Here is a 20,368-nt window from a genome sequence, read left to right as displayed (position 1 = left end):
TGTTATATGGAGTAATAGGAGAAGATATAGGGAGATGTTATATGGAGTAATAGGGGGAGATATAGGGAAAGGTTATATGCAGTAATAGGGGGAGATATAGGGAGATGTTATATGGAGTAATAGGAGGAGATATAGGGAGATGTTATATGGAGTAATAGGAGGAGATATAGGGAGATGTTATATGGAGTAATAGGAGGAGATGTAGGGAGAAGTTATATGGAGTAATAGGAGGAGATATAAGGAGAGGTTATATGGAGTAATAGGAGGAGATATAGGGAGATGTTATATGGAGTAATAAGAGGGGATATAGGGAGATGTTGTATGCAGTAATAGGGGGAGATATAGGGAGAGGTTATATGGAGTAATAGGAGGAGATATAGGGAGATGTTATATGGAGTAATAGGAGGAGATATAGGGAGATGTTATATGGAGTAATAGGAGGAGATATAGGGAGAGGTTATATGGAGTAATAGGAGGAGATATATGGAGAGGTTATATGGAGTAATAGGAGGAGATATAGAGAGATGTTATATGGAGTAATAGGAGGAGATATAGGGAGAGGTTATATGGAGTAATAGGAGGAGATATAGGGAGGTTATATGGAGTAATAGGAGGAGATATAGGGAGAGGTTATATGGAGTAATAGGAGGAGATATAGGGAGAGGTTATATGGAGTAATAGGAGGAGATATAGAGAGATGTTATATGGAGTAATAGGAGGAGATATAGGGAGAGGTTATATGGAGTAATAGGAGGAGATATAGGGAGAGGTTATATGGAGTAATAGGAGGAGATATAGGAAGATGTTATATGGAGTAATAGGAGGAGATATAGGGAGATGTGATATGGTGTAATATGAGGAGATATAGGGAGATGTTATATGGAGTAATAGGAGGAGATATAGGGAGAGGATATATGGAGTAATAGGAGGAGATATAGGGAGAGGTTATATGGAGTAATAGGAGGAGATATAGGGAGATTTTATATGGTGTAATATGAGGAGATATAGGGAGAGGTTATATGGAGTAATAGGAGGAGATATAGGGAGAGGTTATATGGAGTAATAGGAGGAGATATAGGGAGATGTTATATGAAGTAATAGGAGGACATATAGGGGGAGGTTATATGTAGTAATAGGAGGAGATATAGGGAGAGGTTATATGGAGTAATGGGGGGAGATATAGGGGGAGGTTATATGTAGTAATAGGAGGAGATATAGGGAGAGGTTATATGGAGTAATGGGGGGAGATATAGGTAGATGTTATATGGAGTAATAAGAGGAGATAAAGGGATACATGATAAAGCAAACCAAAAAATATTTTATGAAAATTTATAAAAAAAAAATTATTGATATATGAAGGATGCATTGAAAGATATCAAAAATAATAGCTGGAGAATATTTATTTATTGGGGGTAGGTGGCTTGGGATTCAGAAAATCCTTTACATGCATTGTTTTTTAAAGAGTTTTATTGTATTAGAATTCTGCACATGTGTATATTAATATGTATTTATATCTCTCTGAACACCTATTCTTGTTGATTTCCTCTTTATTCTGAATACCAGATATCATAAGGAAGGAAGAATATTTAAACGACAAGTAAAGGTCCTGGTGTTGAGCTCAGTAAGACTCATTACGACGGTTGATGGTGTCAGCTCTCCATTGCTGGCCGTCCCCTCCGTCTATGAACGTCTCTGTTTGATCCGGCGTTTCAGTCTTTTTTTCAGCATGAATAGGTCAATGTACAGAATTTTATTAAGGACAGCGGAAGCACAGAGCAGTCCTCCATGTACCGCTCCTGCCACTCCACTACTGAATACGTCCTGCCCTGGAAGACAAGATGTAGAGTCACATAACATAATAACTATATCCACCATCGTCAGACAAACCAAACCTGGCCACATATTACATCAGTGACTATGCGCTTACTGGTATTACACCTTGTTGATATATATTTATACACTATGGGGCAGATTTACATACCCGTCCTGTCGCAATCCCCGCTGTGCGTTGTCCGACAAGGAATCGGGTCTGCTGCGATTCACTAAGTGTGTCCAATTTCCTTCATGTGTTGCTTCCCCGCTGAGGTCCGCCGGAGTTCACCTTCTTCTTCCTGGTGCATGTAAGTGCTTGATCTTGCGACACAATTTTGTTTTTAAATTCTGCGGTTTGTCAGAATCAGTCGGGTTGTCCGACGGCACGCCCCCCAATTTCTGTCGCGTGCAAGCCTGCGCCACAATCTGATTGCGTGCGTCAAAAACCCGGGGCAATTCGCCGCAAAAAGGAAATATTAGGGAAACCCGACAGAATCGCGGTCCGCGGACCCTTAGTAAATGTGCCCCTATATATTTAACATGGTAACAGTAATCTGAATACATTTAATTATCCCAATTGCTGCTGTGCCCCTGATATATCAATGACTTTAAAAAACATTTTAGACCACATTTTTTTAATGTAAATTAGCTCCTACTAGTCAAGGGGCTTTCATTTTTATGCAGGGACTAAACCCAGGGAAAATCTACACTTTTGAGTCCGCCATAGCTTTTATACAGGGGAACAGCAAAAAGTTCAGGGCACATTGGCATCCAAATGATGGAGGCGACCTCTTTAACATTATTAAATATTGTATAGAAATGGATACATGTGTATGGCTTGGTTGCACATCTCTCACCTGTTAAGTATAACCCTGGCACAACAGTCTGCGACCTCATTTTGCTGACAATCTCACATTGGTATCTGCTGCAGTTCTGCTCAGCACCATACATGGATCCCTTTGGTGCCCGTAAGTAGTGTTCATTACTGACTGGGGTGGCAGCTTCCATGTAATCAATCTATGTTCAAGACACATGAAAAAACTAAGCAAACACATATCAGTGTACATCAGAACACATAAGAAATGTATATGCCCAATAAAACAAGTTTTTACACTGTTATGATATAACTAATGGACACATTAAAGGGAACTTGTCAATTAAACTAACCCACACTAACAAAATATATTTTCAAAAACTGCTATTATGTCCTTCTTGCTCAGCCACGCTTCCAGCTCATTCCCTCCATTCTGGCTGCTTAGCTCACTGCAGAGATTTCCTAAAAGACGGTTGAATATGTGTGACGCGCTCAAGAGAATTCCTGAGGAAGGTCTTAAACAAGAGAGTCACACACACAGCCATCTCTCTAATTTCTGAGGGAGGGAAGAATGATGTAGCTCAGTGGAGTTTACCAGTCTGAAAAGATAGCAAGCCCCAGTCAGGAAGCTGGGCTGAGCTGGAGAGAACATGATGGTGAGTCAACTTTACAAATGGACTGTGGAACTTCACAAGCATAGGGAGGAACAATATAGGGATAATTGTACTGCTGTATAATAGCAGTTTACAATGATATGTTTAGTTAGCGTGGGTTAATTTACTTGACAGGTAACCTTTAAGTTCTACGATTGCTCCACTTTATACCCGCCCAAAATTAATAACAATAAAACATCTATGCAAATATATAGATGTTTATCTCTTTATGACTCTATTTATGGGACAGCGACATGTTTCACTAAATAGTAAGCATTAACAAAGATGGGACAGTTATCTTGTTTCTAAGGGACAACATAGCTACATTTAGTGAAATTATCCTCACACAGGTACATTTTTTAAAATAACATGTAATTAAGGAAAAGTATATATATGGCAGATGAATTACATTATATGTGAATCCCCAGATGGGAATACCCCTTTAATGATATTTCCCTATTTTGTAGGGTAGAGTGTAGATGTTCATGTCTGGGGGAGAATTTTGTGTGACGGTTGGTGGGTTGAGTGTCCCTGGAGTTCATCTTAAATTGTTGGGATTCATCTGGTCCATTCCAGATCTTATTATGGGTTCCTGCTGGTTGGTGTCCCAAAAAGTAGGTTCATCTGTGGTTGCACCAAACTGTGACTGATCACCTGGCCCTGAGCCTGTGAGTAAAATGGTTGATGTCATTAGAGTTGTATGTAGGTGACTTTAAAGTCAGCATTGAATTACTTAGTTTTATAGTAAAATGGCTAATATAGACCAGTGTCATACTTCAGTTGTAACACTGCACACTTTGTATGTCTTTTGGGGGTAATAGTCAAAGAATGTGTATGTGAAAGCGATACAAAGAATCTCAATATGAGAATTATTATATTATACCTTATTAAATCTTTGCATAACACAGAATCAGCTTTGCTCAGAGGTAATTGACCATATTTCATGTGTGGCTGTACCTTGTTTTGTAGTTGTGGAAATTCCTTTATGGCTCTTTCAACCATGTGTTCTGCCAATTTCATTTTCATACGTTGGTACTCATCACCGCGGTGGCGTGGTTTCTGACCACTCCATTGCTGGAACCAGTCATAGGGTGCCATGGTCAGCAGAGTCATACATGAATGGCCTGCAAAGAAGGTCACATTATCCAAGCTTTAAGAAGTTCAACTAAATAGTAATAGATAACAATGGAAACCAAATCAGAACTCTATAATATTTAGGGCATATAGAGCATTGTGCAGTGCAATACTAACCCATCGACATGTATGGTTGTTACATTGTGTGGCTGTGCCACAAACTACCAGCTGTAGGTGCATGTTAGTCATAGGCTACATGCACACTGACGCATTCCCTCATGGCTACAGTGATGGAGAGGAAACCCCTCCCCTCTCCATAGCGATCCATGTTGCACTATGCCCTATCTTTTCCCCGTGTACGGAGATGTACGGTGCCGCTTGTGTGGCTTGCGGCCATACATATGTCCCCCTACCGTCGTGTACATGGGGCCATAGTCTGATCACTTACAGGGCTTTCCACTTTGGAAATTATTCAGTGATCCACTACAACAAATTTTCCATTCTCACAGTAGACAAAACACAGATATTAATGAAATCAATGCTGTATTAGTAAGGGTTCCTGTAGGAGATGTGATCTGGGTGTATATGTATTCTTTCACATAGCGAGTATAAGTGTGGCCCAGGAAGAACAGAGCAAGCCACATGTAACCAGACCTGAAGCATGAAAAGATGTTCTTATTGAGTTTGAGTAGAGCAATATCATGCAGGGTTGAATGATACTCCTTCCAAACTTCCCATTGCCATGGTCTGACAGTTGTGGGAAATTTGGCTATTCAAACAAAGGTGCTTATTTACTAAGGGTCCGAGGCTGCATTTCCGCTGGGTTTTCTGACTTTGCCGGGACAGGCATTTAGAAGGGGATTGTATCGCACGTGATTGGACAGAAATAGGGGGGTGAGCAATTAGACGATCCGGTGGATTTGGACTGAGCAAGGGTTTTAACATTTAAATTGTATCGCAAGACAATGCACTTATATACACCAGGAAGAAGAAGGTGAACTCTGGTGGATCTGGCGCATGATCTTAGTGATTCATCCATGATTGTCGGACAACGCACAGCGGGGATCGCGACAGGACCGTGTAAGTAAATGTGCCCCAAAAGGTTAGTTCCCTAGTCTGATGTCAATTATTTACCATTTAATACCTAAGCAGTGGATAATGAATATTATATATAGTATTTTAGTCTTTTTTCCTCATATCACAGAGTATTTCACCTAGTCTAGTTTCACATTGTACACACCTGGATGCCTCTGACTATAAGTAGGATCCTTAGCAGATGGAAAAGTAATAAACATCAGGGGCAGTTCTTGGCAGATTTCCTCCCATTCCATAGATTTACATTTCTCCATCCTGAGTAAAAATAAAAACACAAATTGATACAAACTAATGGTTCAGTATGTTTGAATCTGTTTAAATCTGTTCACTGTTGATTTTAATAAATGGCCTAGGTAGCAGTTGCCATCTTTCCTAATCTTAGGAAAGTTAGAACAGTACTAATTGATAATGATGTTTCTTTGTATGGTATAAGAACCCTTTTGTAAGTGATGCTGGACACGACCTTCTATGATGGTCGCTCTGTAAGGGTGGGTCCACACATTTGGGTTAGCAGATGCAGTTTTTGAAGCCAAAAGTAGCTGTGCATTATCATAGGTGAGAACAAAGAATTGAGAGACACTACTGCTCCTCCTGTTTTTCACTCCACTCCTGCATTTGAAAAACGAAACATGTGGACAAACTCCACCACATAAGCATCATATAACCTGAAAAATATGCAAATAATTTTCCTAGATGGAACAAATAAAACCAGTTGGGAATCTGTTCCTTCTGGAATAAATATAATGGTTTGGCTTTGATCCCACATCATGTCATTAGACTTTCTGAAAGTCAGGCTGGATGGTAAGTGGGCAGCCTTGCAAGATAGCAAAAGAGGTGTGGTTTTTCTTGTCTCATCTAGAAAAATGTATTTGCATATATACAGAATAACTGCTTTGTTGCTCTCAAGTATTAAATAAAATTGCTGTCTTAGGCTACATTCACACTATGTAATACTGAGGATATACATTGGCGCCAGAGAGCAGAGCAGGGGATTAGCGTTGCCGTATATACGTACCCCATACGTTCGTGTGAATGTAGACTTAAGCAGATAATTTCCAATATCCATCATTGTAGTAGACAAAAAATTAAACATTCTGTACTTTTGTTTCCACAAATTTTGACAAAATATGAACACAACCATTTCTTCACCCTTCTTTGGGTAAGTGTGTATGTAAATATTGCATTTACATTGAGTGGTTTCTACAAACACAGATGATGATGGAGGATTTTTACTGTGGCAGCAGTAGCTTTTTCACTCCCTACATTATAGACACTTGGCCAACACATGCATATCTGTTTATAGGAAGAAAAGATGGCATACAAAATTCATCTAATAGCTATCTTAGGTGTGCCCTGGACTTCGGTGTGCAGATAAAGAAGCATGAGAAAATTAGTGGGTTCCTACGTTTTTTTTATTAAAGAGAGATTGGATGGTGAGGATATCATACATTCACATCAGTTGGCCATCCCCAGTTATGGCTTGTAGGTTGAAATTTCAGATTACTCACATACTGTTGAGGTCACTTTCTGAGTAGATCCATAGGTTGGTAGATTGCAGTCCCAGCTCATCACTTGTCCCACGTATGCCTACAAATACCAAAAAGCAACCCATCCCATACTGAAGATTGGACAGAAGGGACTCCACTTCTAGTGTAGAAGAAAAGAACAGACGGGTGATGTTCACAGAACCTTTATATCAGTTTTTCTTTATATCTAAATAAAATTAAACTTTGAAGTGTCCAGTGATAAAAACATTGTTTAGGAGGACACTGTTTGCTGTTTGAAGTCAATGCGGGTGGAAATTTCAGGGTCCCTTACCTGGTTTGATTCTAACCTCTGGAGGCAAAAGTTGCCCATAAGTGTTGAAGATGCCAGCATCTGATATGACTACCGGGGCATAAATACATATCTCCTTGTCCTTTCTCTGTACTGCCACCCCTGAAGAGCAGACAATTCAAACCATTTAGTGCTTATGTCCATAACCTCTATGGTATACAGTATAGTATATAGCATTGTAACAAACTTAATGTAACCTTACTATGCAATAACACCTTTATATTCTATAACTCTTACTTATTTCTGAGTTTTTGTTGCATCCTTGCTTTTTCTCACCTGTGGCTCTACCTTTGTTAAGTAATATCCTTGTAACAGAGGCATTTACAAGAACTGCACCTCCAGCACGCTCTACAACAGGAATCATGTGGAAGGCAATTTCACTGCTCCCTCCTCGAGGATACCAGGCTCCTCTTTTGTAGTGATGGAGAAGAAGAGCGTTGATCATGAAGCTGGAGTCATTGGGAGGGACTCCTGAAAGTGAAAGTTAGAATACTAAGTTAGGAAGGCAGACAATTGTGTTTATCACTCTACATGGCACATACATATTATACTTTGTTAAAGGAGTAGTTCGTGATTTTAAAGAAATCTGTATATGGCTTGGGGGGCTATTAAAACAACAATCATTAGGGGGGGGTAACTTGAGGGAGTGCAGAGGGTGTGGTCGCCACTGGGTCCTAGAGGCTAAGGGGGCCCATACGTTGTCACTTTTCCTTTTATGAAAACTAGCACTATAAACCATACATTATAGTCAGGGGCCTGGCACATACTTTGCATTGGGTTCCATCAGCTTCAAGTTACGCCACTGCTAAACATCTTATACTAAACAGGGCTGTCCTGAACCAGATATGGCATTAGTTTCAGTGAGTACCAGGTGAGCGGCAGTGGTCTCAAGCCATATATAGCTTGTTTTAAAATCCCGGACAGTGTCTTATAGTAAATATGCTACCAGGAGCTTAGACACGGAGGACCTTAAATTCTTTCACAGAAACCATGTTGGTGTGTGTATCGAGCCTGACTGAAGGGACACATGGCATTCAATGAGACAGTCTGGTGCCCACTTTTATGGTATCCCCAGTCCCCTAGAACCTACTAACAGTATTACAGTGACTATTACCATTTATTACTTTGTAACTGAAACAGAGCACAAACTCCTATCACTTTAGCTTTTGATAATCATAAGTTGCACAGTAATAATGATGGTAGCGACAGTGAAGCCTCCTGGATGTACATATATAGACTCCTAGATTTTATAGACTACAGTGAGAAGGATTATCACACTGTCCTCCCAGCAGGCAGCAATGGTCCAGTCTGTAGCTGCACATGCAATTCCTGGGTAAAATTGAAGACACCACAAAGGGAGAGAAATGTAACAGTCATCGTGGTGTCTGATGAGAGTATACAGGAGGCTGCACTGCAGGATAGTGAATCTCTCTCTCACAGTCCACTCTTCTTGTACAGTATGAACATGTGCTACAGAATGCAAAAGCTGCATTAATGGAAAAGAGAGGCGCAAGAGAGGCATCTACTGTGTGAACACAGCCTTAAAGTTTATTAGAAAAAAAGAGGGGCCAACCACGTGTGACTTAAATGACCAATACCTTGTGGTCAATTGTAGCTTAAAACATATGATCTACATGGATCTAGGACTGTAAATGAACATACAATAGCAGTGATTTATGATTGTATGAAAAGTCACCCAAAAGTGCAAAATATAAGGAAATGGCTAGATTCTCCTTTATCAGGGACAAAACTTCAAGCATCTAGGGAACCTTTCCGGTCAGCCACACTCTACATTGTTACCTGATGATAAACCTTACCCAGTGCTTGTACTTTGAGTCTTCTTCTCTAATTGGTTTATCAGACTTGTAATCAGAACATCAATAAACTAATTACAGAGAGTTAATAAATTACCCAGCAGTTATATCCATTGGAAATAAAAGCTGATATAGGTATAAAAGGAGAGGAATTTAGTGAATATTAACAGGGTAATAACTTTCAAAGTACCACAGGGCTCTAAATATAGACCTGATTGTTTTGTTTAGTTAGTATAATGTACTGTTTTTTTAGGAAAGTTATTTGGTTATATGGGTATTTTATGAATACCCTATTATACATGCAATATTAGTTTTATTATGCATTCAAGTATACTGAGCGGGTAGAACCAAGAAGGTACAACCAGACTCCTTGGGACACATTTACTTACCCGTCAGATGTGCACCGAAAGTGCATTGTCGTACGATAATGCATTGTACCGCGATTCACTAAGATCGTGCATCCGATATCCTGCATGTGTTCCCCGATAAACATTGTTTTTTTTTCATTTTTCTCCAGATTAAAAGGAAGGAATAGACTATAGTCTACATCTACAGATGTGGTTCTATTTATCTCCCCCTGGGCTGTGATGAGAGAAAGGTTATAAAAGTGGCTGCTATGTGCATTAGTGAAGGATAAACTGCAGGAGCTGGTGGGGTCTAATACAATACTTGGAGTGGCCCTCCTACTTTTAAAAAATTGACCCCCACCAATCTGATACTGACTAGTACTAAATATGGATCAGGGGTCAGAAACCCCTTTATGGAGATTTGGTGTAGGGAACAGAAATTTTTGAATTGGCCATCGCTATAAAGCAGTTTTCAATAAGGCATCTATTTTGATGAACTTCAAAGACCTTTGGTGATGGGGCACATTCTGAGGCAATAATCATATATACTGTATATGTTGTACTTTATGCTTTCATCAAACATCGGTTCCTTACAAATATAGGGCATATTGACAAGGAGCATAGTAATAGGGGTTACACATGTATCATGGGGATTTAAAGGCACCTTTGCCCAACAGTAGAAAACCTTAAATTGCCACCTGATAAGTGGTGAGTCCTGCTACCCATTTTGCACTGGTGCCCAGGAAATTCGGTGCCAGGCTACAATGTAGAAGTAATGACCTCATGATGCCCCATTAAACTGTATACATCAGGAAGGTTAAAGGGGTTGTGTAACCATAGCAAATGGCTGTGATTGGGTCCAATGCATTGTGACAAGTACTTTCACCATTTACACTTATTACAAAATCTGCAGCCTTACTGAGATAACTCCTTTTGTCCTGGTTGCTGGCGCTCTCTAGTGGTAGCTGTGTCCCGTCCTGAGCTACAGCTGATCTCCTGCGCACAGGGAGTCAGTCAGCTGTTCTCCACTACAGATCACTCCACGGGCTCACAGCTCCTCTGCACACTGAGAGATCAGTTGACACACTGCAGCCAATAGGAAGTGAGAGAGGGGGCAGAGAGCTCAGCCGTCTACAACAGTGAATGAGGTGATTTCCACTGCTCCACAGTTGCTTCCTGCAGCAGATACAAGGTAACTGCAGACATACATGACTAACATGGATCATGGCAATATGGCAGCCCTTCCTCCCTCCACCATTAGTCACGTCACACAGGAGGCTGCAGAGATAACACAAGTAACAGGCTGAGCTCTGATCTCTCCTGATGCAGTCCTCCTCCTGTACTCTCCACCATTCACTGTCCCTCCATGCTACACTGCTGTCCTGCAGTCCTCCTCCTGTACTCTCCACTATTCACTGTCCCTCCATGCTACCCTGCTGTCCTGCAGTCCTCCTGTACTCTCCTCCATTCACTGTCCCTCCATGCTACCCTGCTGTCCTGCAAAGGGGCCCCTGTCCCTGACTAGCAGGGAAGTAGCTAAAGATCAGTAACATGTGAGAAGCTGTCACCTATTTATCTATGCATCCATGCATGTCAGCCTGACCGACCATGTTGCTGTGAGAATACATAGTACATTTGTACTATGTGCAGTGTCCTGTGTAATATGCAGGGGGCGCCAGATTCAGGAATTTCTGGCGCACGTTCTTCATGAATCTGGTGCCCCCTGCACTGCTTTGACAGACTGCACCAACTTTTTTTGGTGCACTTTTAACATGGGGCGTATGACACATTTCAATTGGACTTCTATTGGATTAGTAAATGCAGGGACTATTTGAGCACAGCAGGTGGAAGGAGACTCTGAAGGCTGAGCGCTCTGTAGCACTGAGGTGAGGCCAGTGAGTTGCCTCTGTCAGTGCTGTGCATGTGCCTGGCTAGGCCCCTCCCACGTCTGCTTCTGTGTGGAGTAGAATAGAGGCTGAACACGCATCATAATAACAAATAGAAAGGAATCTTTACTACCAGGTAACCATTACAAATAGATTTTTGAAATATTTTAACCTCTTTGACAGCTTTTTGCACTCAATTGTTTCGTGGCATAACCCCTTTAAGCGTATGTTCCTATAGTATCTGTTACCTTATGTAGGTTCTCCAACCCCTTCAACCCAATTATATTTGGCCTTTAGACTTTAGTCACAAATTTACTTTTCTAGATAATAATATAATTGCTTTATCAGTCACCTTATCAGAGCATTGATAAACCCATTATGAAGGGTAGATTACAAATGTATGTCAGTGGTCAGGTCACATCTACTGAATGATGTTAGATCTCCAGAAACTATATCAAATAGCAGCAAAGAAATAGCTACAACCCAAGGAAGAGGAGTGGGGGCAGGAGTAGAAATAAAATGGCAAACGGTGCATGGACATTTAATAGCTGCTAGGTGGATGGTCATGTCAGGCACAACTGGCCTATTTCAGTGGTCTAAAGTTGGGGGTAAATAAAAAGGGGGGGGGGTTAAGTCTTTAGAGGTGATTGTATTGAGAACATATACTAGACACCTTTGTACAAGAGAAATCAATGAACACATATTGCTCTAGGTTCCTGTAGTGAAATAGCATTTTTTGTGCCCTGAATAATTCTTGTTATGTATTCATAAACCTTCAATTCCAAATTGCACCCTCTTTTTTATCAATGCTGTTGCTGTAGGCAGTTTTGGCTGATCTTATCTGTCTGTTTGTATCTCACATGCACTAGCACAGCCCTGCTCCTCTCCCTTCTCGATTCACACTGCATAGCTAACATGTCAATGGATATCAGTCTCTGGCCCTTCTCTCTTTTAATGCTGATAAACAGAGCATGAGAGGTACTTATCACAAGATCCTGTGTTTTATCAATTGACACTGTTAGATATAAAAGAAGAGCAGTGACTGAGTGTTACACCCAGAAGGGAGGGGCATAGCTGAGGGAGGTAATCAGACTGAGCTGGCTGCTGTGAGATGGGAGGGAGGGGCAGTGGCTGGAGAAAATGAGCTCTAGTACTTGCTAGAGTTTGTAGCAGAGGCTCCTGCATGAGACAGATTTTAGTGACAGATAAGCAGAGCAGATGAGCTATATATAGCCATAAATGCAAACTGCCTAAATCAAAGGGTAGGTCATTTCAATATATTTCTATTGGTAATGTGTTTTGAGTCTTTTAATAATAAACAGCAAGGAAAAAAAAATAGTTGTGTACTTATTGTAGACTTTATCATCATATGAACTGTAGTTAGTGCCCCCTTCAGTTGGAGACAAACGAGGAATACTATACCAGAAAAAATATTCTCACTGACCATAGAATAAGTAGCTGAACACAGTCTGAAGATCCTTATTGCTAGTTAGTTTTTCCACCACATCCTGGTGTCTGGACTCTGTAAGGTGGAAAACTGGAGAAAGTCGGTGAAGAAGTCCAGTCTTTAGGATAAACAGGGCTATAAACTGCGGTATGATCTTCAGTGCTGCCAGCAGTGGCACATGGCGAGCCACCTTCTGTAGATAAAGAAAATATATAAACTGTTAGAAATCAAAAACCTTATAAAAGTTCTAAATTAGATATGGATGTCATTGTAGGGATTTATTAGTACAACTATGGTTGAGAAGATTGACTCCTTTATATGGAAACGAGTGGGGATTTGTAGCAAAAATTAGCGTAGGGCTGGTTCAAGTCAGTCCCACATCCTGAAGACCCTTCTGTGGTTGTGTTGTCTGATTGAGTCTTGGTAGGAAAATCTTAGCCCTAAACCTTTAAAATGTCAATAACTACTGTAGTAAAATTTATCCTCACCTTCATCAAACTGACAAATTTGTCAATGGCCTCCTCTTCTCCTGGAAACTGCTTTTTCAGGGCATCTGGAAATTCATGTTTTCCAGCATAAACTTTGTAGACCTTATGGCCTATGATGACTGAGTCATACTGATCTCCTAGACGGTTCCATTGAAGTTGCCCATCTGTTAATTGGTCCATGATTACCCTAAACATTCCTCCTTCGTGCATCTGTCCGACATAGTGGAGACCTATCCAATATCAGAGAGTGCTGTCAACTATATGCTCCATGTACTGTAAAAACCTAAATTAATCAACTTACACAAAATCTTGAATCTGCAACATAAGCAGAATAAAGATATAAGTTTCTTAATGTGACCTACTGAGATACTCACCGACATCAAACTCATACCCATGCTCTTGGAAAGTGTGACAGCTGCCGCCTGCTTGATCATGTTGCTCTAAGACAAGGACTTTTTTTCCAGCTTTTGCAAGAGCCACAGCCGCTGAAAGTCCTCCTACACCACTTCCAATAACCAGTGCATCAAGGTTAGCTGGTATTCTATCTTGAGAGAATCCTGCACTAGACAAACAAGAGACCCAAATGTATATATAATAATAATTAAATAATTAAATTGAACTTTTCACCAGGAATGTAATTTTTAGTTGGTGACAGGTTCCAATAGCCTATTCTATGCTGATTTTAGCATTTGTCAGCATTCGTTTCAGTACTTTATATAAGTTTAATTCACATTACCTGGCTCTCTGCCAGCAGCATGTGGTCAGTCCTGGGGGGGGGGGGGCAGCTGTAGACTGTGTGCCTTGCCTGTGTCAGTCTCTCCTCAAAGATATTCACAGAAGAGGTCAACTAAAAACCTCACAGAAACGCATTTCTCTAAACTAAAATGTAACCTTTATTGTATATGAATAAAAAAGTACAGCACCTATACAGGGGGGATATGGTAACACACTGTGTTTTTATTTAGCAACTCAGCGACTATGTTAGTTGTAGCTTTCAGCCAGTGATAGCATGTTTTAAGGATTACTGTTCTTTCAGTGTCATATAGAAATAGTGGAACCTGTCACCAACTTAAAATGTAACCTAAACCTACTAATTGTCCAGTGTGTATACTGTGTCAGACTGTTCCACCGATGAGTCCAGGCTCTAATCCATTCCTGAGCTCCAAGGGTCCAGCTGAAGGTAACCCAATGTAAAGGCTACTAAGATCTGTCTACTGTGGGTTGATAGTGGGCCCCCAGAAAAACTTTATCTGCTAGGCCCAAGGGACCCAGTCCAAAACAATGTGTATAGCAGGGTATCTAGACTATCCCAAACAATCAGACATATTCTGCTACAAAAGGTTTTAGAACATGGTACACTGGAGGTTCCTGCAATGACATGTAAAATCTTAGCATGCGATTCCCCATATTTTCCATCAGCAACTAAAATCGTTAAAAGCTGCTAAATATCTATGATAGCGCCTCTCAAATATGTATTCTGATCACCTGTAACCAGACTTCCTCTAGTGCAGTGGTGGCGAACCTATGGCATGGGTTCCAGAGGTGGCACACAGAGCTCTTTCTGTGGGCACCCAGGCCTTCACCCCAGCACAGAATTTGCTAGATGTGACTCAAGGCTTCCTCCTACGGTCCAAGACAGCCATGGACATGCCTTGCTCAGTACAATTTTAAAGCGACATCCTTGGCTGCCAGGACTACACGAGAAACGAGAAGGTGTAGATAGATATGGATTATCGATTATCTGATTCTTCCTCTTCAGGGGACCCTGGAAGGAAGCTTCAATCCAAATTTCTCCATCTTCTTTCTAGTGTATTGGTGTCCTCAAGACGCCAATACGATTGAAACTTGTTATACAGCTGGGATCGATAGGTTACTTTTTAAATTGTCATGATTGCACTTTGCAACATAAAAGTAGGTTTTGGTTGTAGGTTGGGCACTCTATCTCTAAAAGGTTTGCCATCACTGCTCTAGTGAGTACTACCCCTTAGGGAGTCTGTTAAAATGGAAATGCAAATACACAATTCCATTCCAAATTCAGTCTTTTGGAGTATCTCGTATTGTAGTTTCTATGATTATTGTTTGTGGGACACCTTGGTTTCACTGGTTTTTAGATGTTTTTAATCATGATAAATCTGTTGCAGGATTAGAATCTAGCGAGAATCTGTTGCAGGCAGAGAATCTACCTAGTCAAGGTGGGTGTATACATATGTGCGAGTCTGGCGGCTTGCTCACAGGAACGCCACAATAACACAAGAACGCCACAGGAATACAGGAATGCCACAGGAACACGGGAACGCCACAGGAACACCACAGAAACACGGGAACACCACAGGAACACGGGAATGCCACAGGAACACGGGAATGCCACAGGAACACGGGAACGCCACAGGAACACGGGAATGCCACAGGAATACAGAGGTCACCCGGTGTGAAAGAAGAGCATAGGATGCCTATCCGACCAGATGCAATGGGCCGCCCCCACATCCTATTCTAATTGTTACAATATAAAGATTGAGATGTGATCCTGCTACAGGCCCAGGAAACACAAGATATTATTATAAAAGTAGCAAGAATTGGAAACACATTTATATGAAGAACCTTACTCAGGGTCTCAATAAAATTCTGCTTGGAGTGTCTAAAGTAATAGTCTTCAAGTCCCCAGAGGGTGCAGTACCCAGTTGGATGCTATCCACAGGAGACGTTTGGTTCTGGACTTTTTAGTTTAGCTTAGGGCTTTTTTTTATTTTGGGTAGTTAGTGTAGGGACTCGCAAGCTGATGAGGACCCGTGACGTGGGTTGCGAGCTTACGCTTTTTGGGCTTTAATTTCATTTTAGCCTGTAAAGTAAACTAATACCTCATTGAAGATTTATCATTGTGAAGAAATGCTGCTAGCCAAGTGGAATTGCACAACTCTTCTTTCATTTCACTTTTCACTGTCACTGTCCTTTAATTTTTTTCATGTGTAATACAACTTGATTTGTGTGTTTTTCTTTTTAATTAGTCGTTTTTATGTTTTTGTACAGTTTTCCTTTTTTAACTCTTTAATGACGTAGCCCTTTTTTGCTTTTCTACTTTTTACTCTCTTTTTCAAAAATCCTAACTTTTATTCGTTTTCGGTTCTGTATGAGGGCTTGTTTTCTGCTTTTACAAATTGTACTTCCTAATGTCAGTATTTAATATGCCTTGTCATGTACTGGGAAGTTGGAAAAAAATTCCAAATGCAGTGAAATTGATGAAAAAATGCAAGTTTCACACAGGACCCTTAAAGCTCAGGCACTTTCCATAGAGATAAGGTCCCTTAAAGGGTGGCCAGGCAGGGGATTCATCTGTCATAGATAAAATGTTACTTTTATTGGAATTTTTTTAATATCAAACAAGAAAACAAAAGGTGATTTGTGTATATGTGTGAGAAGATGGAGTAGATTGAATTGTATTCTCGATCATAGATTGCCCTCAATTACTGGGAAGATATAAATACAAATAACACCTCTACTTTATTCTTTGGTTCGGTACGATCGCAGTGATACCAAATTTATATAGGTTTTATTGCGTTTTAATACATTTTCAAAAATTAAATGAATGTGTACGAAAAAGGAAAAAAAAATGTTGCCATCTTCTGACGCTAAGAACTTTTTCATATTTCGGTGTACGGAGCTGTGTGAGGGGTCATTTTTTGCGAAATGAGCCGACGTTTTCATTGCTATTATTTTGAGGTCTGTGCAAAATTTTGATTACTTTTCATTACATTTTTTATTTCATGTCAAACGGTGTAAAAGTCGCATTTCGGACATTTGGGCGACATTTCCCGTGTCGGAGGTCACCTCCAGTTATAACCATTTTTATATTTGGATAGATCGGGCATTTTGGGACGCGGTGATACCTATTGTGTTTGTGATTTTTACTGTTTATTATATTTTATATCAGTTCTAGGGAAAGGGGGGTGATTTGAATTTTTAATATTTTATTAATTTTTAACATTATTTAAACTTTTTTTTCTTTTTTTTTTCACAATTTCTTAGACCATCTAGGGTACATTAACCCTAGATGGTCAGATCGTTCCTACCATATACTGCAGTACAACTGTATTGCAGTATATGGCCTTTCTGCACAGTATGCATTACAATGAGCTATTGAATATGCAGAAACCTTTCAGCCTCGGGTCAGATGAAAACCTGAGGCTGTCATGGCAACCGATCGCACGCCCCCCACTCCCCGATGACGTTCCGGGGAGCGACGATCAGAGGAAACATGGCAGCACCCATGAGCTGCCACGTTTTAAGTGCCACTGCGGGTAATAGCGATGGGTCTTCGCTGCAATATCATAGGTATATATATAGTTTTATTTTTTGTGATTTTTGACCTTAGTTTGGTCTGACGAAAGGTGTTTATCCGAAATGCGTTACCTTTTTATTAATTTATTAAATTAAAAGTACTTGAAATGAAGTTGAATCAGTCTTGTCCTGAATTGAAAGACTACGTCCGTATGGGTTGCCAGTGGACCATTTAAGCCCTGTTTTTTCTCCTTTTTACAATCCACCAATAAGAAGAACGGGGTCCGGTTCAATCTAACCATTGAGCACCAAGGGGAACCATCATCCCCTTGGTGCTCAAGAGGTGTGTCTGTCTGTATTTCTCTACGCTGCCCTCAACCAACCTACATTGTCCCTTTCAGAAAAGAAGTATAGAAAGAAGACAAAGGGCGCACCAGCAGACACAGCCTGGACTTAGAGAACCCATTTGGATAAAAAATGTATTTTTCTAAAATGGAAATCTGAAGTGGCTTTATTTGTGGGGTGATTTAGGTTGTGGTAGATAGTCTTTAAATTGGCTGTCCATTACATTTAATGGCAGGTGCGTAACCCGAGAGGCTGTGGTCACAACCGGGTCCCAGGGGCATAGGGGGCCCATAAAGTGTCACTTTTCCATATGAGAAGAGTAGTACTATACTAGTACTGGCGCACACTTTGCATTGGGGCCCATCAGTTTCAAGTTACGCCACTTCCTTTTTCTTCAAGCCATGTCCCTTTATGTAGAAGTTATAAACATGTGTTTAAAATCAATAAATGCAGTACAACGTATGTTAGACAGCTTTGTTGCCCAAATTACCCCAGGCTTTGGGGGCATTTTGCATAGTATATCTCCACCACTATCACACCATTGTTTCTGCTTAATTGCTCAGGGTTACTTCCCTAGAATAAATGTATTGTAACTGATACTGTAACATTAGTGATATACAATAGTGATATGATACAATAAAGTGAATGTGGCAGTCACTTACCTTGCTTGAGAACCTTGTCTCTAGTTCTCTTGTCGGTGACTAGCGGTCTTGGGGGCTGTATACTCTCTTCGCTAAAGAGACTCCCCCACCCCAAATGGAACCAAAGGTAGAAATAGAGTGATGCAATAGACAAGCACAAAAGAAGCAAGATCAATAGTATCATCATTGTGGACAATATAAGATATAAGCGATAGACACACAAAGACAACTACTTAGCACCTAGTGAATCCATATATAATGTCCAGTAAAGACACAGAGTACAGACTGCATCCGCTCATACACACAGCATGGATAGGGGATATCTGTACATACAGCCCAGCAAACACTCACAGACAAAGCAGAGAATAACAAATACATCTACTGGTAAATGCTTTCACATTGCACAGTACAAAGGTTCCTTGTTATCACCGTAACCCATGAGAAGGATTGCAGGGCCAATCCCTGATACAGAAACTACTAATCCAGAAAATGTTACCTTTGAATGCATTACAACATCAAGTGTGATCTGAATAATAGGTATACAACACAGAACCACAGCGTCATAAAGGAGTACTGGACACGCAATAGAGCCGGAAATCCTTGATAAATGTGGTGAAAATTATTTTAGATTTTTCCTTCGCCCTTTCCTATTTACTCATTCCAAAGCCCTGGGATTCAATCACATGATGTAGTGTACATTGGAGATTTCCGGGATAAATCTCACCAATCCAAATGAATGTGTCTAACTGTTCTCCTACATGTAGTACAAGTCAGGAATTACCACAAGGGAGTTTTACACTATGTTGTTTTTAAAGGGAATGTGTCACCACAATTGTCCAATTTTTTTTAAACCAAACTTTTATGTTGGTTTTATGTTACGTTTATATAAGAATTACCAGCGTGGATTTGAGAGTGCCGCTTCTCAGTACGTTTTGTTACAAACTTTTATGTTAAACATATATTTTTTAGGAACTTTAAAAAAAAAGTTGTCTTTAGTAAAGCACTAGAGGGCTGCCCAAGGCTTTGTGCAGAATAAGGCTGCATTTACACGAATATAAGGCGGCTGTACATACGCCTCCCTATAGACGGCAATGGCCACACAGAGTGATACCGTGCCACTTTTTTTTACCACTCTGTACATGGCGAAAAGATAGGACACGTCCTATCTTTCCCAGTGTGCACGGCCGTACGCTATGCATCTCTATGGAGAGGGCAGTTTTCACCTTTGCAGAACTCCAGACAGATCCCCACCCAGCCGTAGCCGGGGAGGCACACATTTGTGTGAATTCGGCCTTAGAATTACTACCCCCCAGCTGGAGATGCAGCTCCATTATCACTCAATATACAGTAGTGACCGTGGATCTCCAGCCTATGGCCAAACACTGACTCAGTAACACTCACTCATAATATTGGGAATTTTTGTGCACTACTTTTCTATTGCCTGTTATGCGCAGTGAGCAGTGGTTAGGATTTCCACCCGCCACCTGCTAACTTTGCATTTCTCTCACTGCTTAGTAACACTACCAGTAAAGCCGCCAGATGCATAGTGAGCGGGAGAAGGATGCGAACTCACCCCAAGGCTCACTGTGCATGACAGTCAACAGATGACGAGTAAGGACGGGAGGGGGACTCGGCCATGGAGGCCACACCCTGTCTGACTGCAGTGTCTGCCTGGATGCCAGGTAATGAAACAAAGTTAATTTTATTAGGTTGTCAGGAAAGGATTTTTTAGGTGAAAGAAAAAGGTGGTGACAGGTTCCCTAGCATGTGCAGTTAACCCTTTAAATGCTGTGGTCTACAGTGATTAAATGATTCTATGGTTGTCAAAATTATATTGATGTCTG

At 40.7% G+C, this 20,368-nt stretch overlaps 1 protein-coding gene across 1 annotated transcript; it reads right to left on the bottom strand.

Annotated features, from left to right (window-relative positions):
* Positions 1 to 1,680: 1,680 nt before the first annotated feature.
* LOC140064411 (all-trans-retinol 13,14-reductase-like) lies at positions 1,681 to 18,933 on the bottom strand. The gene is made up of 11 exons (XM_072111285.1): positions 18,546 to 18,933; positions 13,641 to 13,823; positions 13,267 to 13,496; positions 12,776 to 12,971; positions 7,561 to 7,755; positions 7,267 to 7,386; positions 6,957 to 7,095; positions 5,594 to 5,703; positions 4,237 to 4,403; positions 2,670 to 2,829; positions 1,681 to 1,826 (listed from the first exon to the last, which is right to left on the bottom strand). The coding sequence occupies exons 1-11, from the start codon at positions 18,709 to 18,711 to the stop codon at positions 1,681 to 1,683; spliced, it is 1,812 nt and encodes a 603-aa protein (XP_071967386.1). The 5' UTR covers positions 18,712 to 18,933.
* Between the last annotated feature and the right edge of the window lie 1,435 nt (positions 18,934 to 20,368).

Source organism: Engystomops pustulosus, chromosome 6 (genome assembly GCF_040894005.1).
Source record: "Engystomops pustulosus chromosome 6, aEngPut4.maternal, whole genome shotgun sequence".
Classification (NCBI taxonomy): domain Eukaryota; kingdom Metazoa; phylum Chordata; class Amphibia; order Anura; family Leptodactylidae; genus Engystomops; species Engystomops pustulosus.
The sequence above is the reverse complement of the archived record's forward strand: the minus strand, read 5'-3'. Positions and strand labels throughout refer to the sequence as shown.